The 18796-nt window shown below is 41.0% G+C and overlaps 1 protein-coding gene across 1 annotated transcript; it reads left to right on the forward strand.

Annotated features, from left to right (window-relative positions):
• Window positions 1–742: 742 nt before the first annotated feature.
• LOC138813647 (vomeronasal type-2 receptor 116-like) lies at window positions 743–18433 on the forward strand. The gene is made up of 7 exons (XM_070002044.1): window positions 743–942; window positions 7826–8114; window positions 8818–9627; window positions 10629–10856; window positions 11854–11977; window positions 13649–14541; window positions 18176–18433. The coding sequence occupies exons 1-7, from the start codon at window positions 743–745 to the stop codon at window positions 18431–18433; spliced, it is 2802 nt and encodes a 933-aa protein (XP_069858145.1).
• Window positions 18434–18796: the final 363 nt, after the last annotated feature.

Raw genomic sequence — 18796 nt, forward strand, 5'->3', positions numbered from 1 at the left:
GATCATGGCCTACTTTGATATTTTCACCTTCACCTGGCATCCTCTGGTGCCATTCATATGCATCATCCCAGTGGCTTTCACATGAGTATATATATATATTTTTTGCCGCTTCTTTTCCTTTTCAGCTTTTTTTCCCATATAACTTCCCAAACAACTTTACAGGAAGGGAATCCATCTCTGGCGTTTTATTTATTTATTTATTTATTTATTTATTTTTGTCGGCCGTGGGGCTTGAACTCTGGGCCTGGGCGCTGTCCCTCAGCTCTTCAGCTCAGGGCGAGCGCTCCACCACTTGAGCTACAGCGCCACTTCCGTTTTTCTGGTAGTTTAATGGACATAGGAGTCTCACGGTCTCTCCTGCCCGGGCTGGCTTTGAACCGCGATCCTCAGATCTCAGCCTCCTGAGTAGCTAGGATTACAGGCGTGAGCCACCAGCGCCCGGCCTCTCTGGCGTTTTAATATCTAGAGTCCTGGATGAAATCACATCCCTGGGGTGTGGAGAAAAAGATCCTACACATGTTTTCCAACTTTTGTTATTGACCTTGAAGCCAGAACCCAGATGCAGGGCTGGAGGGCAGAATGGGCTCTGAATTCCTCTAGGACAGTGGAAGAAACTGATGGTGAGTCCCAGTAGCCATCCAGATAACAAGAAGCCACAGAAACTGAAGATCCACTTAGATACCTACCCGATGCTGCAGGCTCAGTCTACAGATGGAATCACAACTCTACACAGGGTGCCGGAATGATCCTTGTGGCTCTGACATTGCTTCTTCTCCAGCTTCTGCTTGTGGTCAGTTCCTCTGAAGATGCCAGATGCTTTTACACAGAGAAATCTGTGGCACACAGTAAGGGAGATGTGGTGATTGCTGGGTTTTTCCCCCTTTATTCTTGGGAATTCATTCGCAACATGAATGACCCTGGTATGCGGCAACAGGGCCATCGGTAAGTGATTTAATGCCTATTTATATTTGCTTTTTCTGTTGGGTTATCAATGAGGATGGGGAGGAGGTTGGATGCATTGATTCTTCTCTGGATCTTGTGCACTGCCATCACCACAGCAGCTCTCCTGTATTTCAGGTTCTCCTGATGAGTATTTTTCTTCTTCCCAGAGGGTAGAGAAAATACTTTTGGTCTTTCATTCCACTCCCCCTTCCCAGGGCTGTCCCAACCACCCCATTACTGTGCCTCTGCCAGCCTTAGCTGTCCTGCCTCAGGGTCAAGGCATGACTCAGATTCAGTACTAAGACAATCCAGCACCATGTCTCCATCCATAGGTCAAAGGCCATGGTCATCTTCAATAAATTCTATTCTTTATATTTTTAAAATTAGGACCAATATTATTTCCTTCTTTCAGGGAACATTTCTTAGAACAGACATGCAGTTTCTGTTTTAATAAAGACTGTTCTTATTTCAGCTGCCAGTCCTATCAGGGTTAAGAGATCTGTCACAGATTTTTCTTCCCCTTAGCCAATGTGATTTTCCCTTTCACTAATGTTTACCTGCATAGTCTATGATTGTTTTTATATTATTCACATCGGGTTTGCAACAAAGGTTCTAATTAGGAAAGAACAAAGAAATCCTTGCAGTGTCTTAGTTCTCCCCACAGAGGAATAAAATGTTCCTGGCAGCACCGACTGCTGAAACACCATTTCAGGGTCAGGGTGACAAGCATTTCCTGGTGTAATTGCCCACATTTGGTGGCAGAGCTGGCCCCATGAGGAATCAGAGCCCCAGTACTCCTGTCCAGGTCTCAGCCTGTCTCCTACATCATTCCCAGAGCTTTCTCTTCCTTTGTTACTTGTTCTCCACCATCTTTTCAGGCTTACCTATTTTTCCGGCTTACCTATTTTTTTCCATTCTCACACCTTCCCAAACTAGACACTATAGATACTTTGGTTCATGCGTTTGTTCTAGATGAATCTGTGCTCACTCCTTGCAGATCTACAGAATTCCCTGTAAGCCAGGGGTGTCACACACATTGTGTTGAAACACGAGGTATGGGACTGGCTCAGGAGAGGAATGGTTTATTCCAGGAAAGTCTTCCCATGGACTTTAGGGCTGACTGAAATGTGGTGTGGAAATAAGTAAGAGAGATTAGTCTAATGCCCAAACATGGTATTCAAAATATATCCTTCTGGGAGATGGGAGATTTCAGCGATATCTTCAGTTTTGTCCATTCACTAATTGAGGTGTGTGTGTGTGTGTGTGTGTGTGTGTGTGTGTGTGTGTGTGTGTGTGTGTGTGTGTGTGTGTGTGTGTGTGTGTGTGTGTACAGGGGCACAGTCACACACACACATTTTCACAAGCTGGTACACTGGCTTGAACTCATGTCCTGAGCACTGTCCCTTCGCATTTTTTCTCTCAAGGGTGGCACTCTACCACTGAATCCAGAGTTCTGCTTCCAGCTTCTGTATGGTTAGAGTCTCACAGACTTTAGTGCCCAAACCCCCTAGAAAACCTTGTCCTCACATCTCAGACTTCTTAGTAGCCACAATTGCAGGAATGAGCCACCAGTGCTGATTCATAATTCCTTTTTTTTATTATAATCATCCCCAGAGTTACATTGTCTAAAAAGAAAATAACAAGGATTCTAAAGAACCATGAGAGGTTAAATTCTCTCTATGAGAATTTCCCCAAACTGATGACATCGTGGTCAGCTACTGAATCATTGAGTCCTAGGAGAGCTCATAGTTCTGGAACATTCTCGATTCATATTGGCAAGTGATCTGGCCTTGTAAATGTCTCGTGATTACAGGAGACTGCCTTATTTGGCTTTGTGCCTGTCTTTCCAGAAATCGCAGGCAGGATTCGGTTTTACTGAGCCTGTAGACACTTCCAGGATGTCACCGCTAGATGGAGCTCAGGACCAGCTGGAAGTCAGTTGGTGGGGCGATAACTAGCCTCAGTACTAGAGAAAACCCAAAGCAAGCTTAATGACAAATACTCTGTGGGTCTCAAAACCTCAGAGAGGACCCCAATGAGTGGGGTGCTCCTTGAATAGCTTCCAGTGGGGTCATGGGGAGTCCTTTTTACAATGTTCTGTCTAGCAATGGCAAGATCTGTGTGCTTCACCTGGCATTAGTCACAACTATGGCCACCAAACTGGATTACAAGTGTAATACCAACCTGTAGTGTAACCAAATGCAGCTGAAGGTTAGTGAAGTATCCATCTAAAAGTAGGAACTCTTCACTTAGGGTCCGTGACTGTTGTTACAGACTAAATATTTCCATTCTATATTTTTAGCTCCCTTGTCGAAGGTTAGGTGGCTCTAGCTCTGTGGGTTCATTTCTGGGTCTTCAGTTCTATTCCATTGGTCCTCAGGTCTGTTCTTGTGCTAGTACTAAGCTGTTTGGATTAATATGGCTTTGTAGTAGAGTTTGAAATTTGGAATTACTATTACTCAAGCACTCCTTTTTCTGCTAAGGATTGTTTTAGCTATTCGGGGTACCTTATTGTTCCCTATGAATTTTTGGATTGATTCTTCTGTTTCATTGAAGAATAAGATTGGAATATTGTTAGGTATGGCATTGAAATTATAGATAGCCATTGGAAGTATTGCCATTTTCATGATGTTAGTCCTCCTAATCCAGGAGCATGGGCTGTTTTTCCACGTCCTAAATTCTGCTTTAATTTCCTTTTTCAGGTGTTTAAAATTTTCATCATAGAGATCCTTCACTTCTTTAGTTAATTCCTAGGTATTTTATTTTTTGTGGGGCTATTACAAAAGGAGTTGCTTTCCTGATTTCAACTGTGCTCTTCTCATTGTTGGCATACAGAAAAACCATTGATTTTTTTATGTTGAAAAGTTCTTTTATTTTAATACATTTTTATGGTAAAAATACTGTACTGAGGGGTTACAGTTACATGAGCAAGGTAATGAGTACATTTTCTATCAAGCATTGTTGCCTCCTCCTTTGTTTTTCCCTGCCATCCCTTCCCTCCCAACACAACAACTGCGCTTCCTGCCCCCAACCCTCCCACCTGTCTAAATTGTAAAGTTCGTTTTTCAACACAGTGTCTTGTACATTTCATTGTTACAATAGTTCAATCTGTTTCCCTACTTAAGCATTTTGTTTTGTGTCTTCCCCTCCCAAAATTAGAGAAGTGTGTAAACAAGATGCAAGGCACCGACATTGAATTCAATGAAAAGAGGGGTTATACCGTGTGGGAGGAACTTACAAAGAAACAAAAAATCATATGGTACTTTATGACTACCTTAGAATCAATAGCAAGAAAATAAAACCACTTGTGTCCCTATCTTGGGGCTCATTTCACTTAACATCACCTTATGTGGTCATATGTACATAACTTTTGACCTTTTCTGCTTGTACTACACATGTACTATTTATTGCAAATAAGGGAAACCATGAGACCTATGTTTCTTTGGGCCTGGCTTACTTCACTTAATATAATTTTTTCCAAGTATTCCCATTTCCTAACAAATTGTGCAATGTCATTCTTTCTGATAGAGGCATAGAATTTCATTGTGTGTGTGTGTGTGTGTGTGTGTGTGTGTGTGTGTGTGTGTGTGTTTGTGTATCACATTTTCTTGAACCATTCATCTACTGAGAGGCATCAGGGTTGGTTCCATATCTTAGCTATGGTAAATAATGCTGTTATAAACATAGTTGTGCTGGTACTTTTAGTATGGTCTTGTTTGTGATCATTTGGGTAAATGCCCAAAAATGGGGTATCTGGGTAATAGGGGAGCTCTATGTGGAGTACTTTGAGGAACCTCCATACTGCTTTTCAAAGTGGTTGAACAAGTTTACAGTCCCACCAACAATGCAGTAGGGTTCCCTTCTAGCCATATCACCTACAGAATCTATTGTTATTAGATTTCTTGATTATAGCCATTTTAACTGGGGTGAGGTGGAATCTCAGTGTTGTTTTGATTTGCATTTCTTTTGTGGCTAGAGAGGTTGAGCATTTCTCCATATGTCTTTTGGCCATTCTTATTTCCTTTTCATAGAAGTTTCTCTCTAAGTCTTTAGCCCACTTATTTATCAGACAGTTGTTTCTCTGAGGATTTGTTTTTGGGGAATTTCATTTTTTGAGTTCAAACTATATTTTAGATATGAGAACCTTATCTGTTGTATCATTGGTGAAGATCTTCTCCGAATCCATGGGCTTTCTATTGATATTGCTAGCTATGTCCTTTGCTATGCAGCTCTGAAGCTACATGCAATCCCATTTGTCTAACATTTCTTAGATTTGTTGTGTATCTGGGTCTCTATTAAGAAAATTTCAGCCTGTGCCAAGGAGCCCTAGAGTTTCTCCTATTCTCTTCTGTAATGTTTTCAGGGTGTCTGCTTTGTCTCCGAGGTCTGTGGTACATTTGGAGTTGATTCTGATACATGGTGATATATAAGGATCTAACTTTAGTTTTCTACAGGTGTTCAACCACTATTGCCTGCACTACTTACTGAAGAGGCTGTCTTTCTTCCATTCGACTTTTTAGCTCCCTTATTGAAGATTAAATGACTATAGGACTGTGGGTTCATTTCTGTGTTTTCAATTCTATTGCATCGGTCCTGTTGTCTGTTATTGTGCCAGGACCAAGTTGCTTTGATTACTATAACTTTGTAGTCAAGTTTGAAATTTGGTATTGATATTCCTCCAGCACCGTTCTTTCTGTTAAGGATCCTTTTTGCTACTTGGGGTCTTTTATTGTTCCATATGAATCTTTGGATTGCCTGGGCTCTTACGAATGGAGTTGCTTTCCTGATTTCAGGCACGCTTATCTCATTGTTGGCATACAGAAAAACCATCGCTTTTTGAGGGCTAATTTTATACCCTTCTATTTTGCCAAAGTTATGAATCAGCTTGAGTAATTTGGGATTGTAGTCTGTGAGAATCTTTAAATACAAAATCATGTCATCTGCAAAGATGGAGAGTTTTACCTCATCTTTCCCTATTTGAAACCCTTTTATGTGTGTATTTTGTCTTATTGCTGTAGCTAGACATTCTAATACTCAATTGAAGAGAAGTGGAGAAAGTGGACATCCTTGTCTTGTTCCTGAGTTAGAGGAAATGCATTTAGTTTTTCACCATTAAGCATAATGCTGGCTGTAGTTTTGTCATACACAGCCTTTGTGATATTGAGGAATGTTCCATGAATTCCTAGTTTTTCCAAATCTTTCAACAAAGGGGTTTTGGATCTTGTCAAATGCTTTTCTGCATCTATTTAGGCAATCATGTGACCTTAATTCTTGCTCTTGTTGATATGATGAATTATATTAGTTGATTTGTGTATATTGTACCAGTTTTGCATCCCTGAAATGAATCCTGTTTGATCGCAGCATATAATTTTTTTGCTGAGTTGTTGAATTCAATTGGCCAAAATTTTGTTGAGAAATTTTGTATCAATATTCATCAAAAATGGGCCTATAGTTAGCTTTCTTTGATGAATCCTTGCCTGGTTTTGGGATGAGGGTTATGATGGCTTCATAGAAAGATTTGGGAGTGAACTTTGAAGTTTCATTTTTTATTTCATTTAAGAGTTGGAGGAGTATTGGTGTGAGTTCTGCTTTGAATGCCTTGTAGAATCCAGCTGTACAGCTATCCAGTCCTGGGCTTTTCTTGGATTGGAGGTCTCTTCTTTCTGTTTCTATTTTGATGCTTGATATTGGTCTCTTATTTTGGTTTAAATTATCTTGGTTAATTTCAACATGTGTATATTTGCTACAAAACCATTCATTTGTTCCTGAATCTCAAGCTTATTAGCATAAAGTTTTGAAAAGTATTCCCTTATAATGTTCTGATTCTTGGTTGTTTCTGTGGTGATGTTTCCATTCTCATCTCTGAGTTTATTTGGGTGTGTGCTGTTCTTTTGTTGTTGTTGTTGGTTGTGGGGCTTGAACTCTGGGCTTGAGTACTGTCCCTGTGCTCCTCAGGTGAAGGCGAGCATTCTACCACTTGAGCTAACGTGCCACTTCTGGTTTTCTAGTAGTTTATTGGAGATAAGAAAGAGTCTCTTGAAATTTCTTGCCTGGGCTGGCTTTGAACAGTGAACCTCAGATTGCAGCCTCCTTAGTAGCTAGGATTATAGGCACAAGACATCATGCCTGTCTTGTACTCTTCTTATTCTGATAAAATTTGCTAAGGATCTGTCAATTTTGTTAATTTTTTTGAAGAACCAACTCTTTGTTTTGTTGATTCTTTCTATGTTTTTAAAAAATTCCAATTCCTGTAAATCTGATTTAATTTTAATGATTTGTTTTAGCTTGCTCATTTTCAAGGAGCTTCAGGTGCCTTGTTAAATTGTTTGTTTCAGATCTCTCTAATTTGTTGATGAAGGAACTCAGAGCTATATACTTGCTTCTGAGTACGTCCTTTGCTATGTCCAAGAGGAGCTGGTAATTTATGTATTCATTTTTGTTGAATATCATGAACATTTGAATTTCCTTTCTAATCTCTCCCATGACCCACTGGTGGTTCAACTGGAATTGGATTTCTTAAGAATTATTGCATCTACAGACCTATCTCAAGGTACTTAATGACTTGTTTTGTAAGCTGGACAAGCCCATGTGTCCTATTTATCATTGCTTTTCATATACCCCCAGTTGACAGAGAGGGAAACCAGCTCACTCACTGTCTGCAATCTTGGAAGAATAGCATTCTAGTATATGCTGATCAAATCCTATTTTGGGAGCTGTCCTAATCCTAATTATCTTCATAAGACTTCAAATTCTTATCCCACCTTCTTTGCAGATAGGTCCTAAACAATTAATTTGTGTAGTGACAAGCATTCAATTTAGCAGGCTTGAGATTTCAACTGATCAAATTTGTAATACTCGTTTATATATCCAAATTTCTGTGCAGGCTCAACTTAAAGAAATACCAATTGGTTCTGTCACTGACCCTTGCAGTTGAGGAAATCAACAAGAATCCCCATCTGCTTCCCAACATGACCCTGGGGTTTGAGATCTATATTTCACATTATGTAGAAACTGATCTGTTAGAGAATCCACTGACCTTACTGTCTGGGCAAAATAAAAACAGCCCTAATTACACCTGCAGGAGAGACAGCAAAGCTGTAGCAGTACTCACAGGAACCTCCAGCACATCTGTCCCAATTGGGACTCTGCTAGACCTCTACAAACTGCCACAGGTGAGTTTGGGAGGGGAGTGGAGATGGGAAGGCATGTTTCATTTGTCCTTGCTGTCAACAGGCTGAAGAAGGTGAAGGGAAGAGGTGATATTATGAACCTCTCTTGTTGGATGACCTCAATGGAAAAGAGGCCCAAAATTGCCTGGTGCATCCATATTAGGTTTATTGGAAGAGATAAAAAAAAGAGTTTATAAGAGAGTAGAGAATGACCCCAGGATCTGTGTTGGGTCTTCGTCCGTCTTTGGACGGATGGGGTCCGAGGAGGGGTAAGTGCGGCCGCTCGCCCGTTCCCCAGCCTCCCTTAGCCCAGGAGACAATCAGACGCAGCGGGGAGTCAAGTCAAGCAGGAACTCGTTTATTAACAGGGAGCATCCCCTTTTAAAGCAAAAGACTGCGTGGGAGGGGAGGAAATGGAACCAACCAATCACCAAAAGGCCACACCTTATCATGCACCTAAGCTTCCATGAGATGTTTACACACTGAACCTGAACAAATCCAGCTCTGCCCACTCAACTTCCTCTCAGGGCCATCTTTGCTATTCCCCACAGATCTGAGCCTGGAAAAAAATCTTGGAAAGTGAAAGATAACTTTACATATAGGATAAGCAAATCTCTCCCATCATGGCTAGCTATTTTTTAGTTCATATCAGGACTTAACCTCTGACTTTGACCATTCTCTTCCTGTTACATTTTTCCCTTTTTAGTTCACCTTTGGGTCTTTTGATCCTCTCCTGAGTGACCATGGACAGTTTGGTACTGTCTATCAGATGGCTGCAAAGGACTCAGCTCTAGCACTGGCCATGGTCTCCTTGATACTTCATTTTAGCTGGTCCTGGGTGGGACTGTTCATCACCGACGATGACTATGGTGTATGGTTCCTCTCAGAATTGAGAAAAGAGATGGGCAAGAATGGAGTCTGTTTTGCCTTTGCAAACACAGTCACATACAATGCCATACCAAATTTTGCAAATGATGCATTGATACATGGCCAGATTACAGAATCATCAACCAATGTGATTATCATTCATGGAGACAGTGAATTTCTACTAAGCTTTATTCTTAAATTAGGGGATTTTTTAATTACAGGGAAAGTCTGGGTCATGAACTCACCCTATGATGATGTGACCCTCAGTAAAAGGTATTTCCTGCTAGACACCTTCCACGCACCTCTCATCTTTTCTCCCCACCATGGGAATATTTCTGGGTTCACCAGTTTGATCCCATCAGCTGAGTATTCCAAGAACTCAGAAGATATTTCCCAACCTAGCTTATGGATTCAGGCTGTTCAGTGCATACTGATTAAGTCTGACTGTACAAAATTGGGGCACTGTTTGTATAATACCACACTGGATTGGTTGCTGAGGCACATTTTTGACACGGCCGTGTCAGAAGAGAGTTACAACATTTACAATGCCGTGCATGCCGTGGCCCATGCCCTGCACATGATGCTTCTTCATCACACAGAAGAACCTCCAACCCACAATAAGCAACCAAAGGCATTTCTCTCTTCACAGGTAATGATTTATCTTTTGAGTGCTCTAGGGAGAGTTACTTTCTAGAACCTTTCATAGCGGATGGATTTAAGTAGTCTGCCTCCTTTTTGGAAAGTACAAGTTGCAATGGGCCCATCATGCTCCCTATGAAGTAACTATACAGCTGTTTGACAACATTCTTGAATAACATTGCATCTTTGATAAGGAAATGCTGGGTCTTCTTTCCCCATCCTCACTTTGTGTGGTATAAGCTTTTCCTTTTCAATAGCACAAATCTAAATTTTCCTTGTAACTGATTAAAATTAAAGGTGAAGGTTGACTAGTGCTTGAAAGCCTTAAGATTTTCTGGGCACAAAAATCTCACACATGCGAATCACTCCAGGCTACTGAGGGACTGGGATTTGAAGATTTCAGTTCAAAGCCAACCCAAGCACAGACCTTCATGAGACGCTAATCTCCAATTAACACCAAAAAGGTATAAGTGGAGCTGTGGCTCTAGTAGAAGATTGCTAGCCATTAGAAAGAAAAACAAAAAGAAAAACAAATAAAACCCTCAAGTTGAGTGCCAGGTACTGTTTTTAAGACCTAGGATAGGCACACATACATGCCATAAACTAAGTCATGCTTAAGGTAATCTTTCATAGTTGTCATAAATATTCTATGATTCTATTTAGTTTTTTAGCCTAATTTTTCGGATGGGCTCTTGGATCACATTCATAAAATAAGTGGTTGTGGTTTTCTGGAGAGAGGCAGTGGAGGTTTGTATTATTATATCTCATTAGTTAGGTGGATGTGGCTGGAGTTTTAATCTTTTAAATTTGGGTCTCTTCATGCTATCCTGGGTAACCAGGTTTTAGAATCTTGGGACATTTCAGTCCTCTAAAAGCCTGCATTTGCTCCACTTGATTGGATGCCTGTGCTGTGTGTGAATTGTGTGGTGGGAATGAAAGCTAATCAGTCTGTTATAATGGGTTACTGTGGTCACTCTGGGAAGCACATCAACCTAGGGTAATGTCTTTTAGCTGCATCCCTTTTTGAAGAAGATCCAATTTACCAATACAGTTGGAGAACAAGTGGTTTTGGATGAGGAAAGGAAATTGGAGGCAGAGTACGATATTGTGAACTTTTGGAATTTTCCAGAAGGTCTGGGACAAAGGGTGAAAGTTGGCAAGTTTTCTCCATCTAGGCCACATGGTCAACGCCTTATTTTATGTGAAAATCTGATAGAGTGGCCCATAGGAATTACCAAGGTGGGTCATTTCTAAGTTTTTCAATCTCTCCTTTTCTTTTTTAAAGAAATACGTTATTATGAAGTAGATGTAGAAAGAGCTTACAATTCCCTAAGTCAGGTTATGAGTACAATGTTTTTTTGACAAAGTCCGCACATCTTTGTTTCTCCCACAGAGTTGATTTTTGAACCATAATGTGATAATCTATGTATTAATAAGCAATAAACTCTTCCCATTTTAAGCTGTTCCCCTAACCTATGGCTCCATGGTGTACATGTCAAAACTTTCTATTTCTGGAATTTGCTTACTAATTGACTCAGGGATGGAATAGGAGAACATTTAATTACCAATATGTTATTAAATGATTGCATATTCTCTATCATGAAAGAGAAATGACACCTGTTAATCAGCATTCTAACATTGTAAAAAAAAACCTGAGAAAATTAAATGAGAGAACAGAAAGGTTTGCTTTGCTCCTGCCTGCAGATTTCAGCCCATTGTCAGGTAGACTGATGCTTTTGAGTCTGTGGTGAGACAGAACATAAAGGAAGTTGCATCTGCCAGTGGCAACTGGGAAAACATAAAGAGATGTGAATGGTCCTTGGTATCACCAGCCTCTTTCAAAGGGATTTGCCATGCTTTAGACAATGGTTTTGAAGTTTCACTGAGTGATTTTCCTCTTCTGTTCTCCACATGTTCTCAGAGGACTAAGAGAGAACACACATCATGACCTGAATTCAATAATGTGATACATGATTTATTTCCTGTTTCCTAATTTCCTACATATTAACTCTACCTTTTCAAGGAACAATCACGTCACATATCACAAAGGGTTGAGGTTCAAGCCCTAACATAGTCTTAGAGTGATCTTATATGAAAGTGTAAGACAATTCAATTGATTCATTGGCTATATGGATACAGATATTATGCCTTCTAATGATTTTTTTTAAGCACTGGAGTGTCTAGGATGTCTGGTTACAGGAAGAATAGTCATTAATACTCATTTGAATTTCTTCAGACTCCTCAGTCTGTCTGCAGTGAGAGCTGTGGTCCTGGATTCAGGAAGGCCCCTCGGGAAGGAAAGGCTCCATGTTGCTTTGACTGTACTTCTTGCCCAGCGAGTGAGATGTCTAATGGAACAGGTGAGTCTGTGACTTACAGAGAAATTCCTCATCTCCCTCTCCTTACCTACAGTCCATGCATGACAATAGAAAGCTCTAAAGTAACATGGCAGGAACAGACATGTGCCTTCACTTAGAGTTCTATGACTGCCATTGACCATCAGTCTCCTTGGAATGCCTGGATCCACTGGTCTGCGATTACATATTCGATTTCATTTTCTAGTCTATTACAGGCTTTGATTACAAAATACCCCTCTCCTCAGTCACATTATCTTGGATTTAAACACGATATCAAGTACCAAGCCTTGATGCTCCAAAAGAGGTGGAAGCTGGGAGCTGGTGGCTCACCCTTGTAATCCTAGCTACTCGATAGGATGAGATCTAAGGTTTATAATTCAAAGCCATTGCAGGCAGGAAAGTCCTTGAGACACTTATCTCCAATAAACCACCAGAAAACCAGAAGTGTCGCTGTGGCTCAAGTGGTAGAGCACTGTCCTTGAGCTGAAGAGCTCAGAAACAGTACCCAGGCCGAGTTCAAGCTCCAAGACCGACCAGAACAAAAAAAGATTTGGATATTATAGTGGAGTTGTGGGTCTAACACAGCCTTTCCTTTCTGAGGGCCCAGCATTGCTCTTCCTTTTAAATTAAATTTTATTTTTCATTTGTAATACCTAAGTAATACCAGGAGCTTGGTATGATTATTCCATACCTGACACTGGCACTAATTTGACTAGCAACAACTCAAATATACTTCACACAGAACTAGTACCATCTGCATCTGATTTGTCTTCTACCTCCTCCAGCTCATCCTCCCCAGATCCCCCATTATCCCTTGAGTGTCATTGTTCTTGTCATGGAACAAATACTCAGGAAGTTTTTGGGGTTTTTTTGTAAGGAGTAAGTTGTGGTGTGGTGTAGACAGTCCTGTTAAAACTGACTTGAGTGGGCTGATTCTATGCTTTCCATTATTTCTTGAATAAATAGCAGACAGTCAGAGTGATATAATCTCTCTATAATTTAGGCACATAATTCCAGGCGAATGTAGCTCATACCAGTAATCCTAACTACTAAAGAGGTTAAAATCTGAGAACGAAGGACAGATTTAATCCTGGGAAGGAAAGTCCATAAGATGCTTGTTCACAGTTAATCACCAAAAGAGCTAGATGTGGAGATGTGGCTCAAGTAGTAGAAACATAGTCTTGAACAAAAATACTCCAAAAATGGCCCAGGTCTAGAGTCAAACACTTGACTGAAGAAAGAAAAAAGAAAGAAAGAAAGAAAGGATGGAAGGAAGAAAGAAAGAAAGAGGAAAGGAAGAAAGAAAGAAAAAAGAGAAAGGAAGTAAGGAAGAAGGGAAGGAGGGATGAAGGAAGGGAGGAAGGTAAGGAAAAGGGAAGGAGAGAAAAAGGAGGGAGGGGGAAGAAAGGAACAAGGGAAAGAAGAAAGAAAGAAAGGATGAAAGGAAGAAGAAAGGATGGAAGAAGGAAGAGGGAGGGAAGGATGGGACGAAGAAATATAAGAAAGTAAGAGAATTCAACCGCAATTATTTTGTATTGAAAATTATTCTATTTGATACTGAAAGCAATACAGATTAAAGTATGAATCAGGTCAGGTGAGCGTCTTGAGTGGAGGGGGATGAGAGGAAAGAGAAATCCTGAACCAAGACTAATAGTGATTCTCACCCCTCACCAGACATGGAGCAGTGTGTGAAGTGTCCAGATCATCAGTTTGCCAATACCGAGAGAAACCACTGCCTGATGAAAACTGAAAGCTTCCTGGCTTACGAAGACCCCTTGGGCATGGCTTTGGCCTGCACGGCTCTCTGCTTCTCTGCACTCACAGCTGCGGTTCTTGGGGTGTTTATCAAGCACCAAGACACCCCCATTGTCAAAGCCAATAACCGGGCCCTCAGCTACATCCTGCTCATCTCCCTCACCTGCTGCTTCCTCTGCTCCTTTTTGTTCCTTGGTCGTCCACACACAGCCACTTGCATCCTCCAGCACACCACATTTGCAGTGGTCTTCACCGTGGCTGTCTCCACTGTCCTGGCCAAGACCATCACTGTGGTTCTGGCCTTCACGCTCACTGCTCCAGGGAGAAGCACGAGGCAGTGGTTGGTGTTCTGGGCTCCTAATCTCATCATCCCCATCTGCACCCTCATCCAGGTGACCCTCTGTGGCCTGTGGCTGGGAACCTCTCCTCCCTTTGTGGATACAGATACACACTCTGAACACGGCAACATCATCATCCTGTGCAACAAGGGCTCCCTCACCGCCTTCTATTGTGTCCTGGCATACCTTGGCTCTCTGGCCCTGGCCAGCTTCATTATGGCTTTCCTGGCCAGGAACCTGCCTGATACCTTCAATGAAGCCAAGTTTCTGACCTTCAGCATGCTGGTGTTCTGCAGTGTGTGGGTCACCTTCTTGCCTGTCTACCACAGTGCCAAGGGGAAGGTCATGGTAGCTCTAGAAATCTTCTCCATCTTGGCCTCCAGTGCAGGCCTCTTATGTTGCATCTTTGCCCCTAAGTGCTATATTATCTTGATAAGGCCTGAGAGAAATTCTTTTCAGAAGAGCTCACAACATGTAAGAAATAAACCTTAACATGAATCTAAGTGTTGCCTAAATGAATTAGAGGATCTGATACCAATCATACTATTTGGGCAGTCAAAATATAATTTGAGGAAGTATTGGACAAAAAAGTTACTATTTCTCATTTCACTGGTTATGTTAGAGTCACATCAAGTTTCCACCAAGACCTTCTAAATGTGCATTTTATCCTAGATAGTCTATGCTTCCTCCAACGCAATGTACCTTTCTTACTAACATTCTTCTTTAACATACATTATCTACTCTGCTTTTTCTTTTTCCTTTCCTGTCTCAATGACTCTTTCTACATAAGCTATATCACTGCTTGAGTATCACTATATTGCTAAGTCCACTAATTTGTGAACATTTATCTTGGTGAAAGTTTGCATGCTTATATTTTCTATCCTAGTTCTGTGTTTCTTTTGACATATTTACTCATTTGCCATATTACTTTGTGTGTTTCTGTAGAAAATCTCTCACTGTCTTTCCCATCCTTCCTTTAGAATTTTAGAATGACAGACCCTAAGCATCCTGAATGGTAGCAGAGAAACAGAATAATCTATCATAAGTGAAAAAGATCCCCAAAGAGAGGACAAAAACATTAGATAGGCCCAGACTCAGTTATCTGCCAATGTTCTTTAAGAGTCTATGAGAAATGGAATGATTCAACAGTTTAGAGGAGGCCCTGAAGAAATCAGAAATGTTCAAGAGCTTTAAGGAAAATTGTCAGGTCACCACCATATTCTACAGCCATGAGGAGGTCAAAGGAAAAGCAAGCACGTGTCTCTGAGTCCAGAGATCTTGACATCATTCAATACTATAGCTGTGGCTGAGTGCAGTGAGCTCACCCACACTTGCAAGACAGAGATACACACAACACTGTCTCTAATTCTGCTGGGCCATTTCTGGAGGGCAGAAAAGCATCTGCATAAAGGCAGAAATGTCTGAAAGCCACACAAACTATTCCCAATTACAGTGAATCAAAGAAGACAGTGCTTATGTAATCACTACTATTGTTGAACAAGTATGCATTGTTAGAAAAGGTGCATTGAGTATTTCGCTCCAATAAAGCTTTAATGAGAACTTCACCATCATAACAAAACAAAATATATGTTAGACTGCCATGTCAAATGTCTGCATCAAACTATAAAGATTATTATCAGTTGCATAATAGAGAAGTAAGAACAAGAAAACTTCAGATCCAATCATATTTTTGCCCTTTAGGAAGTCTAAACTTACCATTTTATATATTTTACATTCATCACACTCCAGCAGCAAAAGATACCTGCTCCTGGATTCTCAAGGAAACAAAATGGATGTTTACTTGTCAAAGGGGACAACCTACCACAATTATCCTTATCTCATGCCTCATGTTCATAAGCAGTGAGCCCAATACAAATGTATCTGTAATAGTTTTAGTGTAAACACTTACAAGTTACATTAAAATAGCTTACACTTAGCCAAGCACCAGTGCCTCAGGCCTGTAATCTTAGCTACTCAGTAAGCTTATATGTAAGAACCAGGGTTACAAGCCATTGTGGAGCAGAAAAGGTAATGAGTCTTTTAACTCCAATTAACCTCCATAAGATAGAAATGTATCTGTGGTTCAAGTAGTGGAGTGCTACCTTTCTGTGCCTGCACACACACACACACACACACACACACACACACACACACACACACACACACACACACACACACACACAAATGCTCAGGAACAATACCCAGACCCTGAGCTCAACTCTCAGAACCAGTACACACACAGAAAAAAAACAGGAAAACAAACCTCAAGTGGCAATGGTGTATTTATGTTAGAGTACAGAAAGGTAAAGTATATGAATGAAAGAGCAACACATAACTTAGAGGATATATCTGGACAAAAATAGGAATGTCTGAATAATGCCATCGATTTTGTTTTGTTGACTGAGGTTCTTATCTAAAACATCATTGTGACCATCTCTTTGCAGTCTAAAGGGAAGAGTTTAATGTTGTTTTTGGAAGCTCTCAATAGGAAATGAAACTAGTATAGGAAAAAAGTAAAAATCTGCTTACCCATTCTGATAACCTAACACCACTAAGAGTTTATAAAACTTGATGAACTGTGTTGAAAGGTTTTTTAAAGAGCTGTCCTACCTTCCCAAAACTATTGTGTTAGGCTTTATGATTAAGAGATGATATTCCCAAGAGTCCTTCACACATCAATACATCAGTATTTACTAGGTTAAGCTGCTTCTGTCTTTAGTGATGACCAACAGGTAAAGAACCAAAGATTTTTTTCAAGCCTGGTGCCAACTGAAAGCTCAGCATCTGTCCTCAGGACTCACAGACCAGGAGCTGGCCAGTGCCAGCCTCTGTCCCTGAGGATTCATACATGGAACCCACACCTGTCCTGGAGAAGCTCAGGTGAAGGAGGGAAAGCATGGGCTCATCATTGAATGTCATATGACCTTGGAAAAAAATCAATGCCCACGGCTCACATCCAGCCAACTGGTGCATTGTATTGGACCATGTCTCTAAAGATCTCCAAACATTAGTAGAAGAACAAGAGAAGAAAGATGAACACCTACAATATTTTCGGGGAAGGATCTTTAAGTTACTCCAGCAAAAGGTAGTGTGTCCTTTCTTCCACTGCTTTACTTTTCTGTTTATTTTTTAATATACAGTAGTATTCCATCACTATTTCTATAGGTCTAATTTCCATTCCATAAATGTGTTACTATTTTAAACATACTAAAATCATGAGTAATATGTATTAACTTTTCACACTCTTATGAAAATATTAAAAACACCATTTTTTTCAGTTACATGACAGTGGCTTCCTTAGAAGGCTGTGATCTGAGGATCAAAGTTCAAAAGTAGCCTGGGCAGAAAAGCCCTTAAGACCCCATCTCTAGCAAAAACGTTGCATTGCGGGCATGTCTCAAATTGTAAAGTGCCAGCAGTGAACAAGAAAGCCAAGAATAAGAGAGCATGAAGCCCTAACGCATAGAATTCCATTGTGTATGTATACCACATCTTCTTTATCTGTTCATCTACTGAGGGGCATCTGGGTTGGTTCAATATCTTAGCTATGGCAAATAACGCTGCAATAAATATGGTTGTACTGGTAGCTTTAGTAAGGCCTTGTTGTGTTTATTTGGGTAAGTGTCCAGAACTGGAATGGATGGGATGTACTTTATCTAAACCATATGATTTTGGTGGTCCTAGTTGTTGAACTCAGAATGTTGTGCTTGCGAGGCATGGACAATATTTCTGTATCTCTCCCCAGGTGTCAGAGTAGCCCAGAAGTGACCAGGCTTTCCTTGGCAGAACCCTTCTCTGTGTTGGGGAGGTCTTTGACTGGGCCCCAATAATTGCCACTGAGCCTTTCTCACTATAGCATACCTTGACCTTTTGACCTTCACCTGGCATCCTCTGAGGCCTTCCATATGAATCATCCTTAGTGGCTTTCATATATTGCCACTTCTTTTTCTTTTCAACTTTTCCCCACACAACTTTCCAAACAACTTTACAGGAAAGGAATCCATCCTTGGAGTTTGAACATATTGAGTCCTGGATGAAATCAGAGGCCTGAGGGTGGGGAGAAGGAGATGCTACACATATTTTCCAACTTTTGATTTTGACCTTGAAGCCAGACCCCAGATACAGTGCCGAAGGGCAGAATGGGCTCTGTATTTCTCTAGGACAGTGGAAAAGGCCGGTGGTGTGTCCCAGTGGCCATACAGGTAACAAAAAGCCACAGAAACTGAAGATCCATTTAGACACCCACTTGATTCTGCAGGCTCAGTTTGCAGCCAGAATTGCAGCTTCAGGCCAAAGCAGCAGCAATGTTCCCTGTGGCTCTGACACTGCTTCTCCTCCAGAATCTGGTCCTGGTCATTTCCTCTGAAGATGCCAGAGGCATCTGTGGCACACAGCAGGGAAGATGTGGAGATTGCTGAGTTTTTCTCCCTTTATTTTTGGGAATTTGTTCACAACATGAATGACCCTGCAGTGTAAGTGATTTCTTGGGTTTTCTTAAAATTTGCATTTTCTGTTTGTTATCAGTCGGGGGGTGGGTTGGGGAAGGTTGGATGCATCCCTTAATGTTCTCTGTATCTTCAACACTGCCTTCACCAGAACAGCTCTACTTTATTTCAGGTTTTCCTGATGAATATTTTTCTGCTTTCCAAAGGGTGCAGAGGTTTCCCCTTTTCCAGGGCTATCCCGACCACCCCACCATCACGGTGACTCCTTCAGCCTGACCTGTCCT

This window comes from Dipodomys merriami, unplaced genomic scaffold, assembly GCF_024711535.1.
Source record: "Dipodomys merriami isolate MVZ:Mamm:240054 unplaced genomic scaffold, mDipMer1.0.p SCAF_6, whole genome shotgun sequence".
In the NCBI taxonomy this organism is placed as follows: Eukaryota; Metazoa; Chordata; class Mammalia; order Rodentia; family Heteromyidae; genus Dipodomys; species Dipodomys merriami.